The 16619-nt window shown below is 54.0% G+C and overlaps 1 protein-coding gene across 3 annotated transcripts in view; it reads left to right on the forward strand.

Annotated features, from left to right (window-relative positions):
* The first annotated feature begins 2801 nt into the window (after nucleotides 1-2801).
* Nucleotides 2802-16619, forward strand: part of AP3B2 (adaptor related protein complex 3 subunit beta 2) — a 31583-nt gene continuing 17765 nt past the window's right edge. For 2 of the 3 annotated variants that reach the window (XM_025893207.2, XM_025893208.2), the window contains exons 1-6: nucleotides 2802-3044; nucleotides 11218-11293; nucleotides 11436-11510; nucleotides 11810-11905; nucleotides 16031-16191; nucleotides 16460-16526. In XM_025893207.2, coding sequence (XP_025748992.1) covers nucleotides 2932-3044; nucleotides 11218-11293; nucleotides 11436-11510; nucleotides 11810-11905; nucleotides 16031-16191; nucleotides 16460-16526 — 588 coding nt within the window. In that variant the 5' untranslated portion in view covers nucleotides 2802-2931. Of the gene's footprint in view, nucleotides 3045-5300; nucleotides 6248-11217; nucleotides 11294-11435; nucleotides 11511-11809; nucleotides 11906-16030; nucleotides 16192-16459; nucleotides 16527-16619 lie in introns of those variants that run through there. The other variant, XM_073882192.1, reaches the window with a different exon arrangement.

Consider the following 16619-nt stretch of genomic DNA (forward strand, 5'->3'; position numbering starts at 1 on the left):
GGAGAACCTCAGCCTCAGTTTCCTTAACCTGCAAACAGGGATACTGTACCTCTCTTGTAGAATTGTATTAAGCATCACATGAGCCTCTGCTCAATAGATGTTTGCTGCCGAGGCTGTTGGAGGGGACTTAGTCCACTCAGTCTCGGGAGGAGATGCTTGCCTTGGGTCCAGATGTCACTCATGTTTCTGTTTCTTCAGGACTCTGCTCAACTCGGGTACATGCAAGTCCCTGGTGTTGCCTCCAGGGAATGGCAAGATGGGAGATGGTTCAGGAAGGGGTGCTGGGGGTGGGGGGAAGAGAATGGGAAGGCTGGAATTCAGGATGAGAAGAAAACGTTGGCTGAGAAGGGCGTCCCAGTTGCTGGGAACTGAGGGGTTCTTAGTGGTGGCTCAGGCAGGGTTTATCCGTGATGTCCAGGCCTCTGGAGTTCAGCACACGGAGGCGCGGGTGGGCTAGTGAAGCCTGGCCCCAGGCCAGGGCTCCTTGAGCCCCGGGAGGCCCAGCTGACCCGATGCCCAGGGGAAGGAACTGGCTCCCCCTTCGTCCCGGCCTGCGCAAACGCCCAGGGGTCGGGTCCCTGTTTCCCCTTAGGCCCTGAGGGGGGCAGTCAGCACCATTAAGTTCCTCCTCTCTGAGGCGTTCCTGGGTCAGCACTTCCGAGGCGGTGGAGTTGGAGGGCAAGGAGCCTGAGCCAGGAGACCTCTTCCTGTTCAGGCTGTTGTCGCCCCATTGGACGCCGGTGCAGGGCCCACGTAGGCCTGGACTGCGGCCACGGGGAGATCATCCACTTTGAAGGTGAGCATCTCCAGCTGAGACTCCCGCCCTCGTCTGCGAAGAGAGGCTGCCCATCCCAGCCCTGCGCCACCAGTGGGTGCGGCAAAAGAGAATGAAAACTGCAGGTCCCAGGCTGGAGGTGCGGGTCTCTGAAGAAGGGCGCTTGGGCACCATCTCCCAGGTCCTGGGAGATTTGGGAAGCAGGATCACGGGGCTGGGGTCACAGGACCTAACCTGGCTCTGATCTGCACCCGCTGGGGCCATCCCTGCAGGCAGGAACGTCGCCGGCCAAGGATCTCGCGCGTTTCTGTGCTCCTGCGAAGGCACTGTATCCAAACAGGGGCAGCGCCCGCTGCTGCGTTGTCGCTCGCTGCGTTCACGTCTTGCTGCGTAGACGTGGTGGCGGCGTTGACCGCGCGGCTCAGGAGCGCCGTGAGCGCGAGGCCATGGACGCGCCCCCCTATCACCCCACGCGCAGCAACTGCGTGCACTTTGCGCTGCGTCTGCTCCGCCCCGGGCCCACCCTGGACACCCTGCAAATAGATGGCAGTCCTATTAGCTCGGTGCGGCTCAGTTACCCATGCGCGACCCCACCCCACCTCCCACCCCGCCTCCGCCTCCGGAGCCAGTTAACAAATGCAGCTAACCAATGTGCTGCAAAATTCATACTTTCCCTTCCCGCCCAGGCCTTGTTCCTCAAACTCAAGATCCATTTCACTCTGCCAGACCCAAAGCACCCAGAAGCAAACTAGGCCTGCCAACTCTTCGACGTTCCACTTCTCTGAAACTCTTTTGGGCCCACTCCAGGAAGGCCCCTGTTCACAGGTCTTGGGCACATCTATTTCCTTCGGTCTACCAACTTCCAAACCCAGGCGCTGCCCTGGTGCTTGTTAACCCCCATTCCTTTCCCCCACTGGAACCTACCTATGGAGCCATCTTTCTGGGCCCTGTCCGTTTACCCAGGCCCAACAATTCTGGTTCTGGAGACATTGGGATCCTAGTCTATAGATCAATACTCAGGCCTATGAACTCTGGCTCTCCAAGTCAAGCCCTCCTCCCCTCCTCCTCCAAGCCCAGCCAAGAGACTGCAGCCATCCAACCCGATGCCCCAAAGTCGGGCCCAACTAGATCTCACCCCTTTCCCAAAACCTGGTCACTACACTCTCTCTAGATCCAGGCCGTCTTTCCTTGGGGGTTCTTCGGGCCTTGGAAACTGAGCTGGAGGCCTCACATGATCCAGGAGTCCTGGCTGTCACACCAGACCTTAACCCAGCCTCTTCCCTCTCTCCCTTCCTTCCCTAGGTGTCGGTGGACGTGAATTTGACTGTGGACTAGGTGTGATCTTAGGTCCTCCTGAGTGTGCATGGGGGCTTCAGAAATGGTCATTAAACTGTTTTGTAAAGATGAATTCGGGGTTCACTGTCCCTTCTATTCAGTCTCCATTTCTCTGCCTGCAGCCTGCTGCAAGCTCCTCCCATGGACCAAACCTCCTTAAATTCTGTCACGTCCAGGAAGGCCCCTGGCTTCCTGGTGAGAAACCAAGACATATCCAAGGGGCCCAGATTTTGTAGGAAAGATGGAGCTGGGAGAGAGAGCGTCTTTGGTCTCTGAAGCGGGTCTCCGGTGTGCTGTGCCTCCTTCCCGCTCTAGGACCCCCAGCACTGTAACACAGCCCCCTCTTCAGTCCCCGGCTTTCCTTCCACCGCTCGGGGGAGCATCCGTGGCTGTGTCTGGAATGAGCGGTGCCCCTAGAGGCCCTTCCACTGAGACCCTGTGGTCGGGAGGGTGAGGGAAGGCGCTCTGCCTCTCCCGGAAGGCTGTCCCACCCTCAGTCCAGAGGCCTCCACTCACCCCCGGACCCGGAGTCTGGGTCCCTCTGAAGGACAGGAGGATCCCTCACGGGGAGGGGGAAGGGGGCGGGGATTTCCGAGGGGCGTGGGCGGGGCCAGACCCTGGGGCGCAGCCCCGCCCCCTCCGCGGACACGCCCTCCGCTCCGCAGGCGCCGGTGCCTTTAAGAGCCTCTCCACGCAGCCCTGATTGATAAATCCGCGCCCTGCCTCCGCTCGCGCAGGTTGCGGCCTCTGCGGAGCCCGGCCTGCGCTCGCTTCCTCGGCCCCAGCCTCCGGCCCGGCGAAGCGCTCTCCCCGGCCGCCCCATGTCGGCCGCCCCCGCCTACGGCGAGGACAAGGGCGGCTCCGCCGGCCCCGGGGAGCCCGAGTACGGCCACGACCCGGCGAGCGGCGGCATCTTCTCCTCCGACTACAAGCGGTGAGGGAGGCCGCGGCGCGCCGGCACCATGGACAGCGCCCCGGCCTCGCGGACCGGAAGCCCGCCCTGCCCCCCCCTCCCGCGGCGGCCGGGCCGGGGCTCCCCCGTCCCCCGCGCCGGGGCCCAGCCGGGACCCGGGGAGGGGCTGCAGGCCGGCGGGGGAGGGGGGGCGACCCTCCCGCCCCGGGCGTGCCTGCAGTTCGTGGGTTTGCACTACAGGTTCCCCGCCTTTTTTGCGCGGGGCGAGCGGGCTCCAGAAGATCGCGGGGGAGGGGTCAGCGTCGGTGAGCTGGAGCCTGGGGCCTGTCTGGGAAGGCCGGCCCTGCGTGTGTGCCCTCGGAACCTCCCAGGCCCGGCCCCTCCTACAAATCCATTTCCCTCATTCTGGCCCCACGCTCGCGCCCCCATCTCCCATCCGGCCGGCGCTCACACACTCCCGCTTCCCTCCTTGCCCCTGGAGTTTAGCCCCACCTGGACTTCCCACTCTCCCCACCTCCCCCCACCTTTGGCTCACTCGTTGGTTCTTTCGTTTATTGGTAAATCCTGAAACAAGCATTTGTAAGGGGCTGCTGTGTCCGTTCTCATCCTAGTGACTGAATACAGGCGTGCATCTGAGACGGCCCTTGGTCCTCGTCTTCTAGTTGCTCTAGAGGGGAGCACAGAGGGAGAATCCATGTTGTGGGAGCGTCGGAGGAATGTGAGCAGCTGGTCCCTGGTCCTGGAGGCCAGCGAGAGGGGAGAGGGAGGGTGTTCCAGGAAGAGGAAGGAGCGTGTAGGGAGGTGGGGAGATGGAGAGCCAGGTCACAGGTTTTGTAGGTGCTAATAATACAATAATGGCCCGGATCGCTGTGCAAGCCCCTGGAGCGACCAGAAATGAGGGTGGGAAGATGCCAAGGAGCTGAAGGGTCCTGAGCAGGTGATAGCAGATTTGCATTTTAGAAGGATTCTAGGCTGGATTGTGGAGAAGAGACTGGGGGTGTGCTGGTTTGAGCAGGAGACAAGGGAGGGGTTGTTGAAGTTGGGGGAGGGAGACATGAGGGTGGTTTAGCCCGTGGGAGGGGCAGAGGATGTGAGGACGGTCGAGGCGGTAGAAGTCACAGACCTGATGATTAACTGGGGGGAGAAGATAAGGATAATACTCAGGTTACTATTTCTTGTAACTGGATAGGTGGTGGCACCATACAGAGTGATTGGAAATAAAGGGGTTACAAGAAAATTGGTGAAAATAATGTGGAACCCTGCTTTTGACAGGCTGAAATTATAAACTCTGAGGGATGTTCAAGCCTGGGAGGTAGCTGGATCTTAGGATTTGGGTTCCAGGAGAGATTATTAACATATGTGTATTAATCAAAGCCACAGAAGGAAGTTAAGGTAACCCAGGGAGAGTATATGAAATGAGTTCAGACAGCTCACAGAGATGAACCCTAAAGACACAGACATTAGGGATGACCAGAATGCAGAGGGAAAGTGTTTCGAGGTGACTGAAAAAAGTAAACCAAAGAGCGAAGGAAAACAAAATGTGGTTTCGAGAAGGAGGAAGTGATCAGCAAGGTCAACTCAAACAAGGGAAAGAAATCATGACCGTTGGTTTGACAAAGAGCAGGTCAACCCCACCCTGCTCTACTCCCCACCTCCTGTCCTGGGGGACAAGTCTGGCAAAGTCAGAAGACGGGGAGCTAGATTATTTTTCCCCAACATTCTACTATGAACAGTGTTAAACATACAGAAAAATTGGGTGTGTGCTACAAGGAATACATGAATACCCTCCACCTAGATCCAACCACTGTTGACATTGTGCCATATTTGTTTTATATAACCCTCTGGCCATAAATAGTTTTGGCTGAACCATGTAAGTTGCGGACATCATGGCCCCTCAGCCCTCAATTCTTATCAGCGTCTAAAACCAGGTGAAAGTGAGTAGAGGAGCAAATAAGAGGTGAATAAATAAAACACAGCGAATGGGAAATTTGCTTTCCGAAAGTTTGTAAAGGCGAGAGAATAAAAGAAGAGTTGCTGGAGGAGATCATTAGTTCAGGAAGGTTTGTGTTATTTGTGTTGTTATTTTTGTTTATCAGGATGGAAGAGCAAGTCTACCTGCTGGTGGGAAGGAGCCAGCAGTGTGGGGGAGGCTGAAGGGAACTGAAGGCGCAGGGCCCCCTGGGTGATGAGGGGGAGGCGGAGGCGGAGGCGGAGGCGGAGGCGTATGGAGCTGGGTGGGAAGACCAAGCCGGCTTTGAGGAGGATCGCTGCCCAGGGGGTGGAGGGCAGGAGGAGAGGAGAGGCAGGTGTTTGGGAGCTGCAGGGGATTTTGTCTGAGGCCTTTCATTTTCTGTGAGAAGCAGGTGGCCAAGTTCTAAGAGCAGGAGAGCAAGGCTGTGGGTGGGGATTTGAGGCACAGGGAGGGGGTCTGAAATGCAGCGAATAGAGCCAACGACTCCTGGCAGGGTGGCAGGGTAGCGGCAACCTGGATAGTAGGGCCAGAGGTGTGAGTAAGAGAGCGGCTGGAGGGATGGGCCAGGGGGACCTGGGCCAGGGAGGGAGGAAGTAGAGATCAGAGAAGGCTGATAGGAAGGAAGGAATCGAGGAACTGGCTCTGGGTTCGGGTCAGAGTGGGCAGGAGGTGTACTGGATTTCTGAGGAAGAGCAGTTCTGGGGAGGCAGGGATCTAGATGTGGCCGGAGAGTGGAGGTGAGGAGGGCATCCCTCACCTCTGTCTGGATCAGCTCTCCCCTGACCCCCTCGCCCCCTGGCCAGAGATTGGGGTGGCTTAGTCCCCAGTCCCTACCTTCCATCCCCTCTTGAGTCCTGTTTCTGAGCAGTGCAAAGGAAACCAGAGCCTCCTTCCCTGCCAGTGTCTGGTTTCTGAGTTTCGGGGGCGGGCCATCTAGGACAGCGACAGGCATCCCCAGCTCCCCGGTCAGCTCAGTCTCATCTCAGAGCAGGACCTGGTGCCCCATGCAGAGATTCCTGCAGCTCCCGGGGGCCGTGGGGAGGCCAGGGGGCAGAGGGGCCTGTGGGGCTGACCAGGAGGCCACCAGCCCCGTGCTGGCCCCTGAAGGCGGGCCCCCGCCCTGGTACCAGGCCTTGCAGCCTGAGGAGCTGCGGTGGCTGCAGGCCCCTGAGGAAGACACATCCCCGGAAGCGTCTCTGGAAGGACCTTGCCCAGAGCCTGGCCAGAGCCAGAGCCAGAGCCAGCCGCTAAGGTACAGAGGAACTCCCAGGGACCCTCACCCCAACGCCGGGAAGACAAGCAGTGGGCAGTGGCTGCCCTCAGCTCAGGCTCCTCCAAGTCCCAGCTCCTCAGGAGGACAAGGCTGGGATTTAGGGTGCGGGGCGGCAGGTCGGGGCACAGTGTGGGGGCTGAAGGTATGGGGGGGTGGGCTTAACTCCAGCAGCTCCCTGGGGAGGACAATAGTGTTGTGGCCCCATCTTGGCCTATCCCCCTCCCGGGTCCTGGGTAAGTGGGCTCTGGGGGAGGTTTGGAGACGAGCAAAGGCTCAGAGTTCGGGATTCCGGTGGCGAGGAGAGGGAGGAAGGTGTGGATCGGGGGAGGTGAGCACGTCTGGCCTCAGTGCCGCGTTCCGCGCCCTGGCTGGCCTGCTGGAGAGGCCCTCAGCCAGGCCAGGGGTCAGAGTGAATGCGGTGTAAGGCGATCTGACCACGGGAGGCTAGTGTTTCCTGGCTTTGGGGCGTCGCTGTGTGTCCCCTGCTTCCTCTCGCTCTTGGGCACACAAGCTGGTGCCGTGAAGACGTGGGACCCGGGGCGGCATTTAACAGCCCTGCCTGGGCTCTGTGTACTGTTCCCCCACAGTCCCCCTGCTCTCTCATCTCCCCTGTGCCGGGGCCCAGAGCCTGCAGGGCCTGGAGAGTAGGCGCCAGGCCGGGATCGTGGGGGTAGTGCGGGCGCTGCCGCGATGCCCCGGCGCGTGTGCATTTGACAGGGGCCTGTGGCATTTCTAGGAGCAGTGAGGACACCCGGGTGTGAGGAAGTGTGCTTTAGAGAACGCCCAGAGTTAAAGAGGACAGGCAAACTCCGACTGCTCCCGGTGAGGTCACCGCAGGCAGACCCCTCAGAAGGAGGCCGGAGGATCCATGAGGCTGCGTGTATTTGATCCTAGAAGCCTAAATTCATCCTCCAGAATCTCAACTAGGAGTCCATTGGACACTGGGGAATGAGACCAGCGTGCCAGTTTAGTCCAAAGGGTATCTGTGTACGTGGTGTGTGTTGGGGGGGGAGTGTGCGTGTGGGGGGTGCATTGCATGGGTTGTGCGTGTCCAGATGAAGGCGTGGGGGAGAACGGAGAGGTCTTGTGGGGATGTGTGTGGGTTTGCGGGTGTCTAGGGATGTGTAGATGAGGTGTGTGTTGGTGGATGTGTGGGCTTACGTGTGGAGAGTGTTTTTGTGGGAAGTGTCTGAATGTGAGGTATGTGTCTGTGACTGTTGGTTTCTCTGGGGGCTGTGGGTGTGTGTCTGCAGGGGTTTTTTGTGGGCATATGTGGGTTTATATATGGACTGTATGTGTCTGGGGGTGCAAATGTGTCTGGGGTGGTGGATATATCTATGGGGTGTATCTGTGAGGGTGTGGGGATGTGGGGATCTGAGGATGTCTGGAGTGCAGGTGTGTCTGTGGGGGTGTGAGGATGTCTCTGGAGTGCAGGTGTGTCTGTGGGGGAGATATGGGAGTGTCTGTGGTACGTGTGGATGGTGCTGGTGTTGGTGGGGGTATTGGGGTGTGTAGGTGAGTTGACTGTGTGGTGTATGTGTGGAGGAACCTGGCAGTTCAGTGGTGTGCATTTGTCCACTGGGGATGGTGGTGCCTGGCCTTCATTCTCCTCGTAGCCCCGGTGCTGCCCAGGCCCGGCTGCATGGTCTGTCCCTCTTTCTATACCCCCGCTGTCCTGAGCTCTGCCCCTTAGGAATTGACCACCTGATTTGTGTTTGGGAGAGTGAGAGGATCCTCTCATTTGGGGGGGCATCCCCCAAGTGAGAGAATTTTAGACCAACATGGCTGGGGCTGGACATCGTCTGCCTTCACGTGACAGCTAGCAAGCCCTCTGCGTTCTGGAAAACATCATCTTTCTACTTCGCTTTCCATCAGAAAATCTGTTCAGGAAAGACACTTCCTAAATCCCTTGGAACATCCATTTCTTGGCACTGCGCCCGTCCTTTCTGAATGTACGTAGGCACTCGGGCCTTTCTGCAGGATGCAGCCCGAGGACTAGGCGTGTACCGTGTCGGGCATTTCTGCAGGATGCAGCCCGAGGACTAGGCGTGTACCGTGTCGGGCCTTTCTGCAGGATGCAGCCCGAGGACTAGGCGTGTACCGTGTTGGTTTTTCTCTTCCTCCGAGCTTTCGTCACTTACTCATCTCTCAGCATCAGCCTCACATTTGCCCGTCTGTGACCACCGTCACGCTCATCCCTGCTATCACTGCTCCCTCTGATTTCTGATTTTCTATTGTTTCTAAACGTTTCACTGCTTTTTATTTTTTTATTTTTTATTTATTTTTTATTTTTTAAAGATTTTATTTATTTGACAGAGAGAGACACAGCAAGACAGGGAACACAAGCAAGGGGGAGTGAGAGAGGGAGAAGCAGGCCTCCCGCGGAGCGGGGAGCCTGATGCGGGGCTCGATCCCAGGACCCTGGGATCAGGACCTGAGCCGAAGGCAGACGCTTAACGACTGAGCCACCCAGGCGCCCCGTTTCACTGCTTTTTAATTTCTCCCATTGGTGATACCTTTCTAGACTGGGTTCTCCTGCCTGGGGCAAAAGCTGTGGGTTATCAGAGTATTATCTGGGAGATGAGAGAACTGTGCAGGACCCCACACACAGCTGCTCACCACATTTTGGAACCATTTTGGCAACACATGAGCACATCAGTTGTAGTTGTCCCACAGCTGTATCAGCTGTGTATAGACACGTTTTTTCTATGAGTTTATTCACAGTTCTCTGTTCACTTCTTTGACCACCAGCCCTTAGACCTCTGAGTATGGTTGGGCAGGTTGTTCACTGCACAAGGGTACCTGGCCAAAGAATACCAGACTATACTCCACTCATGGAATGGGGAGCAACAGCTCAGGGCTATGTCTACTTGGAGGGGCAAGCAGATGGTGGATATGCTTGCAGCAGCCCTAACAGTGAATGCTGGATATAAACCCTAAGTTGATATCAGTACTTTATTTTGAATATTAAATTTTTATTTGCCATATCCCCAATATTTTCCTTTCTGTTGCTATTATGGTTGGATTGTGTCCCCTTCAAATTCCTATGTGGAAGTCCTAACCCCCAGTACCTCAGAATATGATTGTATTTGGAGAAGAGGTCTTTAAAGAGGTGATTATGTTAAAATGAGGTCATTAGGGCCCTAAAGCAGTCTGATTGGTGTTCTTATAAGAAGAGGAAATTTGGACACAGGATGCACAGGGGGAAGACCATGTGCAGACAGAGGAAGACAGCCCTCTACAAGCCAAGGACAGAGGCCCTAGAAGAAACCATGCCCACTGACACCATCTCAGACTTCTAGCCTCTAAAATTGTGAGAAAATAAATTTAGGTTGTTTAAGCCACCCGATGTGTGGTACTTTGTTATGGCAGCCCTAGCAAACAAATACAGTTGCCCTATTTGTTTCTTTTTTAAATTTAGTTTTATATACCAAAGTTAAAAAAAAAATTAAACCTTAGCCATGTGGTTACTGATAATTTTATGACCTTGAAAATAAAAATTTCCCCTTCCACTTCCGTATTTAAAAATCATTTCACGATTAATTGCAGATGTGGGGTTTATTTTGGTCCGAGACACGTGGACAAGTTCAATCCTTTGCTGCAGAGGAGGTGTCCTAGCCACGTTTATGTACGGGAAGAAAGGGTTCTTCCTTCTAAGAAAGGGTTCTTCCTTCCACTAGCGAGTTACTTGTTCCTAATGTATCAGTTTAGATCCATTTATGAAATTGCCTCCTGTGACCTTTGACTTTCTATTTTTAACCTGGTATCAGGGTGTTTTTGTCATTGTTTGGTGTTTGGAGCTCCTAGAGGGTAAGTTGTCTGTCATTGCTCCATTGTTCTCTTCTTTCCCCAAACTATTCTCTGGAATTCTTAACCTATTCATTTTTTTTTCTCCAGGCAAATTTTGCTGCCACTTTAGGAAGTCTGACAAAATGCCTTCATTGAAATTTCATTGGACATTGCATGAAATTTATGTATTGGCCTGAGGACTACCTCTGTTCCCTTCAGCTGTGTGCAAGGGGTCATGTATTCAAATCTTCATTTATTTCTCCCAGGAGGGTTTTACAACTTCCTGGAGTCACTGTTGAATGTTGAGTGATATAGCTCTGGCTTTTGTGGTGAGGCCATCTCAGTCGATTCTGGAGCGCCTGGGACCCCCCCAGTCCTTGGAGTTAGATCAGTCTGTGGAGTCCGGGCCTGGGAACACACCTGGGCTGGGGCAAGGACATTCTGCTCCTGTTTGGACACCAACACCTTTCCACTGGATCCAGATCCTTCCCATCTCTCCAACTGGCCATTTTCTGGGCGGGGCCTGTACCTTTCCCATCCCAAACCTTTCCTCATGTCTTCTGGCTCTAGGTCCCCAGCTGTACGGGTTTCCTAGGGCTGCTGTAACAAAGTACCACAGAGCGGGTGGTTTAGGACGACAAATGTATTGTCTCACAGAGCCAGAGGCTAGAAGTCCAAAATCAAGGTGTCGGCAGGGCCATGCTCCCTCTGCAACCTGTAGGGGGATCCTTCCTCAACCCTTCCTGGCTTCTGATGTTTTCCTGGCAATCCCTGGTGTTCCTTGACTTGTAGGTGGATCACTCCAATCCTCCGTCTTCACCTGGCATTCTCCCTGTGTCTCTCTCTCCGCATGGCTGTCTTCTTAGAAGAACACCAGAAATACTATGTCAGCCATACTCCAGTGTGACTTCCTCCTAATTACAACTGCTGCAACTCAGTTTCCAAAGAGGGTCACATTCTGAGGTCCTAGGGGTTAGGACTTCAACGTTATCTTTTTTGAGGGGGACCCAGTTCAACCCGTACCATGGGCTGGCCCACGTTTCTCCCGACCCCAAGTCCCCTGCCCATGTCACTATTTTCTGCCTGGCTCCTCCTGATGGATACCCCCACCCCCACCCTCGTACCCTCTGCTGACCTCCTCTGTCTCCCCCACCCACCAGGCATGACGACCTGAAGGAGATGCTAGACACCAACAAAGATTCCCTCAAGCTGGAGGCCATGAAGAGGATTGTGGCGGTGAGTGGGGAAGGGGGTCTTCGGGGTGGAGGGCTGGTGGGCAGGGATCAAAGAGCAGCTCTCCTTGGCTCCCTGTGGACCTTCCCCTAATAAGTGTGGGCCTCCTCCTTTTTCCTCCCCCTCCCTTGACCCCATCACCCAGATGATCGCCCGGGGAAAGAATGCCTCAGACCTGTTTCCTGCTGTGGTGAAGAACGTGGCCTGCAAGAACATAGAGGTGAGCACCCCCCGGGGAGGGATCTCTCACGCCCACCTCCATCGGGAATAAACTCCCGCTGCTTGGGGTGAGGAAGAGAACAGTCCAGCCCCCGGGGGCCTGACTTGCCCAGAATGCCCTCAGTTCTGGAGAAAACACTGTATGTCCCTGAACCAGACGTGGGTCTGAGTGAAGGACCCGGGGCACACTGGGAACGCTCTCCTCGCACTGGAAGCATCCGTCCGCGCGACCACAGCCAGCCAGGCGACCTCATCTCATGGGGGGGCCACCAATCCCGCTGAGAAAGCCACTCTCCGCAGGTGAAGAAGCTTGTCTACGTGTACCTGGTGCGCTACGCCGAAGAGCAACAGGACCTGGCCCTGCTGTCCATCTCCACCTTCCAACGAGGCCTCAAGGTCAGAGGTCGCAGTTTGCCTCCCTGGCGCCTGGGGCTTGTGGACGCCGTGTTGGAGCCGCAGGCCCAGGGAGAGGCCGGTGCCTGGGGGAACAGCCTGGAGGCCCGTTCCTACCTGCCTAGAGTGGGGAGGGTCTGCCCGCGTCAGAGAAGAGCACCAGCGGGACCCTCAGAGGGGGGAGGCCAGCTCAGAAGGGGCATGAGACATGGAGTGGGGGCCCAGAGACCGTGTCCCTCCTCCTCTGAGGAGCCTGTGGCAATGGCTGCCGCAAACAGGAACCACTTGAGCCCCTGAACGTGGAGAGCCCTGGGCTCCCTTGCCCACTGGTGTAAAGGAATTGTGGCCCACAACCAGGCAGAAGTCCACCTCCTTAAGACAGCACTCTGTGAGGGCACGGCTGACCTGGTTCCTTGCCTCTGCGGGTCACAGCCTTGGCACCAGCTGGGGCTCCTAGTCTGGGTTTCTGTGGAGAACAATGACTTTGGAACTTGGTACGGAGGACAAAAGGGTTTGTTGAAAACAAATGAGCTCTACCCAGAGGAAAACAACAAAGTTTACCCTGTAGGAGAGCTGCCTCAGACACGGGGTTTGGGTTCAAAAGTCAGCGCAGACGCCATAAACACATGACTGTCCATTTCCAGTGAGTTCAGTACAACAGGTCATTCCTCTAGAGTTGAAACAAGGTGATCGTTCTTCTTTCTTCTTTTTTTAAGATTTATTTATTTTTTAGAGAGAGAGAGAGCATGAGCGGGAGGGGCGGAGGGAGAAGGAGAGAGCATCTCCAGCAGACTCCCTGCTGAGCAGGGAGCCCAATGCGGGGCTTGATTCCAGGACCCTGATTATGATCTGAGCAGAAACCAAGAGTCCGAGGCTTAACCTACTGTGCCACCCAGGCGCCCCCAAGGTTGATAGTTCCTCGGTTTAGCACCAGAAGTAGTTGACTTGTCTTAGATGCCCCAGTGAATGCAAAATACCCACTTTTAGAGACTGGATCACGTCTGTTGTACTGAAAGGCTCTGGGAGGCATGTAGAAACTGAAATCACCTAGGGGCGCCTAGGTGGCTCAGTCAGTTGAGCTTCTGACTCTTGGTTTCGGCTCAGCTCGCGATTTCAGGTCATGAGATCAAGCCCCACGTCGTCGGGCTCCGCACTCAGCGGAGAACCTGCTTGGGATTCTCTCTCTCCATCTGCCTCTGTCCCTCCCCCACCATTTCTCCCCCTCCCTAGGGAAAAAAAGAAAAGAAGTCACCTAAGGGAAGGGGCAGTAAGAATGGGGCAGGGGCTGAATCCCCTCATACTATTTAAACTGAATATTGTCACCTTTTGTTTTGCAAATGACGTGCCTGCGTGCTGGTCTCCACCACGCGCTTTTCTGGCTGGTCTGGCTCAAGGATGCAGAAGCCAGTATCACTGCCATTCTGTTCTCTCTCCTTTCAGCATTCCCAGCACAGATTACAACCATTAACTCCCCTAGTCTCCCACATGGTTAGTTCACATTCCTGTAAGAGCGTCCCTAAAGGGCCCAGCTCACCTTGTCATGTCCAGCTGGTTCTGGACATTGCTGAGCAGCCTGAGAACCGACTGCCCAGATCCGGGCGCAGCCCTGGGTCACTGTGCTGCGGCCAGCAGGAGAAGCCGACAAGGTCTGCTCCTCTGAGACGGGGTAGCAAGCACGGCCACTGGCAAACACCCGCAACACCTGGGTATCTCTGCGCTGCGTATCATGCTAGGCTAATTTTTTAAAGTCAGAACCATAGGATTGATCTATCTAGATGGGCAACTGATCTTTTGATTTGAATCAGGGTTAAATCATTTTATAGGAATCATTCTAGGAGTTTTGCACATGTACCTGCAGTCTTTACAGTCTGTCCCTTTTCCCCTTTTAGAAAACCAGAGCCCCCTTAGTCCAATCAATGCAATGATTTCTCTAGAACAGTGGTCAGCAACCTTTTCCTATGTACTGCCAGACACTAATTTAGGCTTTGTAGGCCACATAGCCTCAACCCTGCAACCACTCAACTTTGCCCTTGAAGTGTGTAAGAAACCATAAATGAGTGGGCCTGGCTGGGTTCCGGTAAGTTTTTATTGATAAAAAAAGGCAGGAGACAGATTTGGCCTGAGGGCTGTAGCATCCCAACCTCTGCTCTAGAACATATCTGACCCACCATGCCCAGTGACCAAGATGTCACTCCTTCGCTGCAACTACTTCTTTTTGAAACCATTATATTCTATTAGCAATAATCGCATTGTAGTCTATCAAAACCTGCATATCTATAATTTTTAAAAATTTATTTTGGACTCACAAAAGGCACAAAGAACAATATAGTGAATATCTATATACCAAGCGTAAGAAATGAAAAATTTATCAACAGCCAAAGCCCCCTGTGTATCTTCTCCTGTTTATCATTCATGTGCATGCATTTATTCTCCTACTAATTTATGCATTCCTAAATAATATATAATATTGTTTTGTAAATGGTATCAGATGATATATGTGTTCCTCTAAAACTCATTTTCCTTCTATTGTTAATGACTCTGGGCTCACTTATACACGAGAACCATTCATTTCCACCAAGGATTCTCCCGTTTTTTTCAACCCAGGCTGAGACTGTGTTTGCTTTCTTAGCAGCCCACATATGTGGTTGCCTCAATTCAGACAAACCTCCAGTGGGCAGTCAGATAATCTAGGTCTCCCTACATGCTGTCTTAATGCAGTTGGTCCCTTGAATCCCCTATGAAACCCTCTTACAGTTCATTCTATTGGTTTAGCCCAGCGTCCAACTCCGGGTGATTCTAAATTTTAATTCTTGTCTTCTTGATTTTGTGTCTTCCTCCAAAATGTTGATAAGCTGCACAGACCAGGGCAGCAGACTGAGTCCCATGGTGTATCATGTTTCTAGGCTGATGCCAATCTGCTAATAAACCTTCCCCAAGTACACTGTTTTACCAAGTTGTGGATCCACCTAACTATACAGTCAGCTGGCATTTTCTTATCTTGTTAGAAAGGATCTTATTCAATAGCAGAAAAATTTCTTAACACCTTTCATGTGCAAAGGGCTCTGGAGATACAGAGACAAACTAGACATGAGTTCTGCTCTTAAAATGCTTACCTATTAAGTGAAACAAAAAGCCTGCATCAAAAATGGCCAGCCAGGAAACGCTACGAGACTCTCACCAATGCCTTGCTGAAATCGAGATCCACAGTGTTAATATCGACCAGTCTAGTTACCCTATCAAAAAGGAAAATGGTTTTTTAGTAACTTCCTGTGAATCCATAATTGTTTCCAAATAAAAGGGGAAAAATAGGTTAGAGCAGTAGCTAGGATATGATTTGACTCTAAACAAACACAGACTCCTGCTTTTTAAATAAGTGCTTCTAAACCATGTGTTTAAAAATCAGTTCTAGAATTTTGACAGGGATTACCATCATCGTGCCCTGTCATTTCGTGGATCTTCTTTCCCCGTTTTAGAACATCAGGGAGTCATCTACACGTTATTTGTGCCAGCACCTCTCCCGTTGTCCACCATTCTCTAAAATTCACAGCAATTTACAGCTGGTGCTGGTGCTCTCCCATGATTGCAACGTACTGTGTCTAAGGCGCGTCCCTGGATGTGTATTGGATGCAACGGGAGCAAAGAGAAGGGGCCTCTGCACCTCTCTATTCTAAACACTGGAGGAAGAGGAAGAAGAGCAACTTCCGGGAGGTTGCTGGGGAAAGGAGTGTTAACAATGAACTCTGGAAAGGAGGCCAGTTTGAATTTGCGGGCAGTCACCTCTGGCATGAATACAAAGACACCCCTTCCGCCAACTCCCCCCCCCCCAAGGACCAAGAGGTGTTTCAGGAACTTTAGGTATTCTATAAGATTTTTACTCTTCCTGAAAGTGAAGCAACCCATGGCCACAACTGTTCCGGTGTCCGATTTCTGTGGCGGCGGGGGGGGGGGGGGGGGAAGAGTCAGTTCCCTCAAGTGGACCCTCCCAGGTCCCTAGCGCACACACACGGTTCAGGGAGTCAGGGAGGCAAGAACTGCTGGTAGCTAGAGACAGTAAGTTCCGTAGGCGTAGCCTTTCCCATCAGGCCACTGTGCTCTCTCTCAGGGCTCTGCCTTCACCTCTGATCCTAGGACCCCAACCAGCTGATTCGTGCCAGTGCCCTGCGCGTCCTCTCTAGCATCCGGGTGCCCATCATCGTTCCCATCATGATGCTGGCCATCAAGGAAGCTGCCTCGGACATGTCACCCTACGTACGGAAAACAGCTGCTCATGCCATCCCTAAACTCTACAGGTATGCCCCAACCCAGCCCTTCGCTCCTCCGGAGGGTGGTGCCCAAGCCCCCAGCCCACCTAAGTCTTGCAGATTGCCCTCCTTCTTTTATACTTTGGATGGTTTAAGATGGGTTGGGGAACTGATAGACATGGAGGACAGTGGTGGTGGCCGCTCACACCTCTTTACCAATAAGGTTGGGGTGGGGGTGGTGAGCACAGTTTGGGCAGATATTGGGAAGGCTGCAGATGGGGGGAGGGGCAAATCCCTCTCACCGTTTCTACTTCAGTTTGGATTCTGACCAGAAGGACCAGCTGATCGAGGTCATTGAGAAGCTTCTGGCCGACAAGACCACGGTGTGTACATGGGCACACACGGATGGGTGGTGGAAAGGAGCGGCACAGAGACCCTCTGCCCTTCCTGTTCACCCTCTCTTGCCACTGCCCCTT

Source organism: Callorhinus ursinus, unplaced genomic scaffold (assembly GCF_003265705.2).
Source record: "Callorhinus ursinus isolate GAN/ISIS: 27379988/994484 unplaced genomic scaffold, GSC_fseal_2.0 scaffold45, whole genome shotgun sequence".
Taxonomy (NCBI): Eukaryota; Metazoa; Chordata; class Mammalia; order Carnivora; family Otariidae; genus Callorhinus; species Callorhinus ursinus.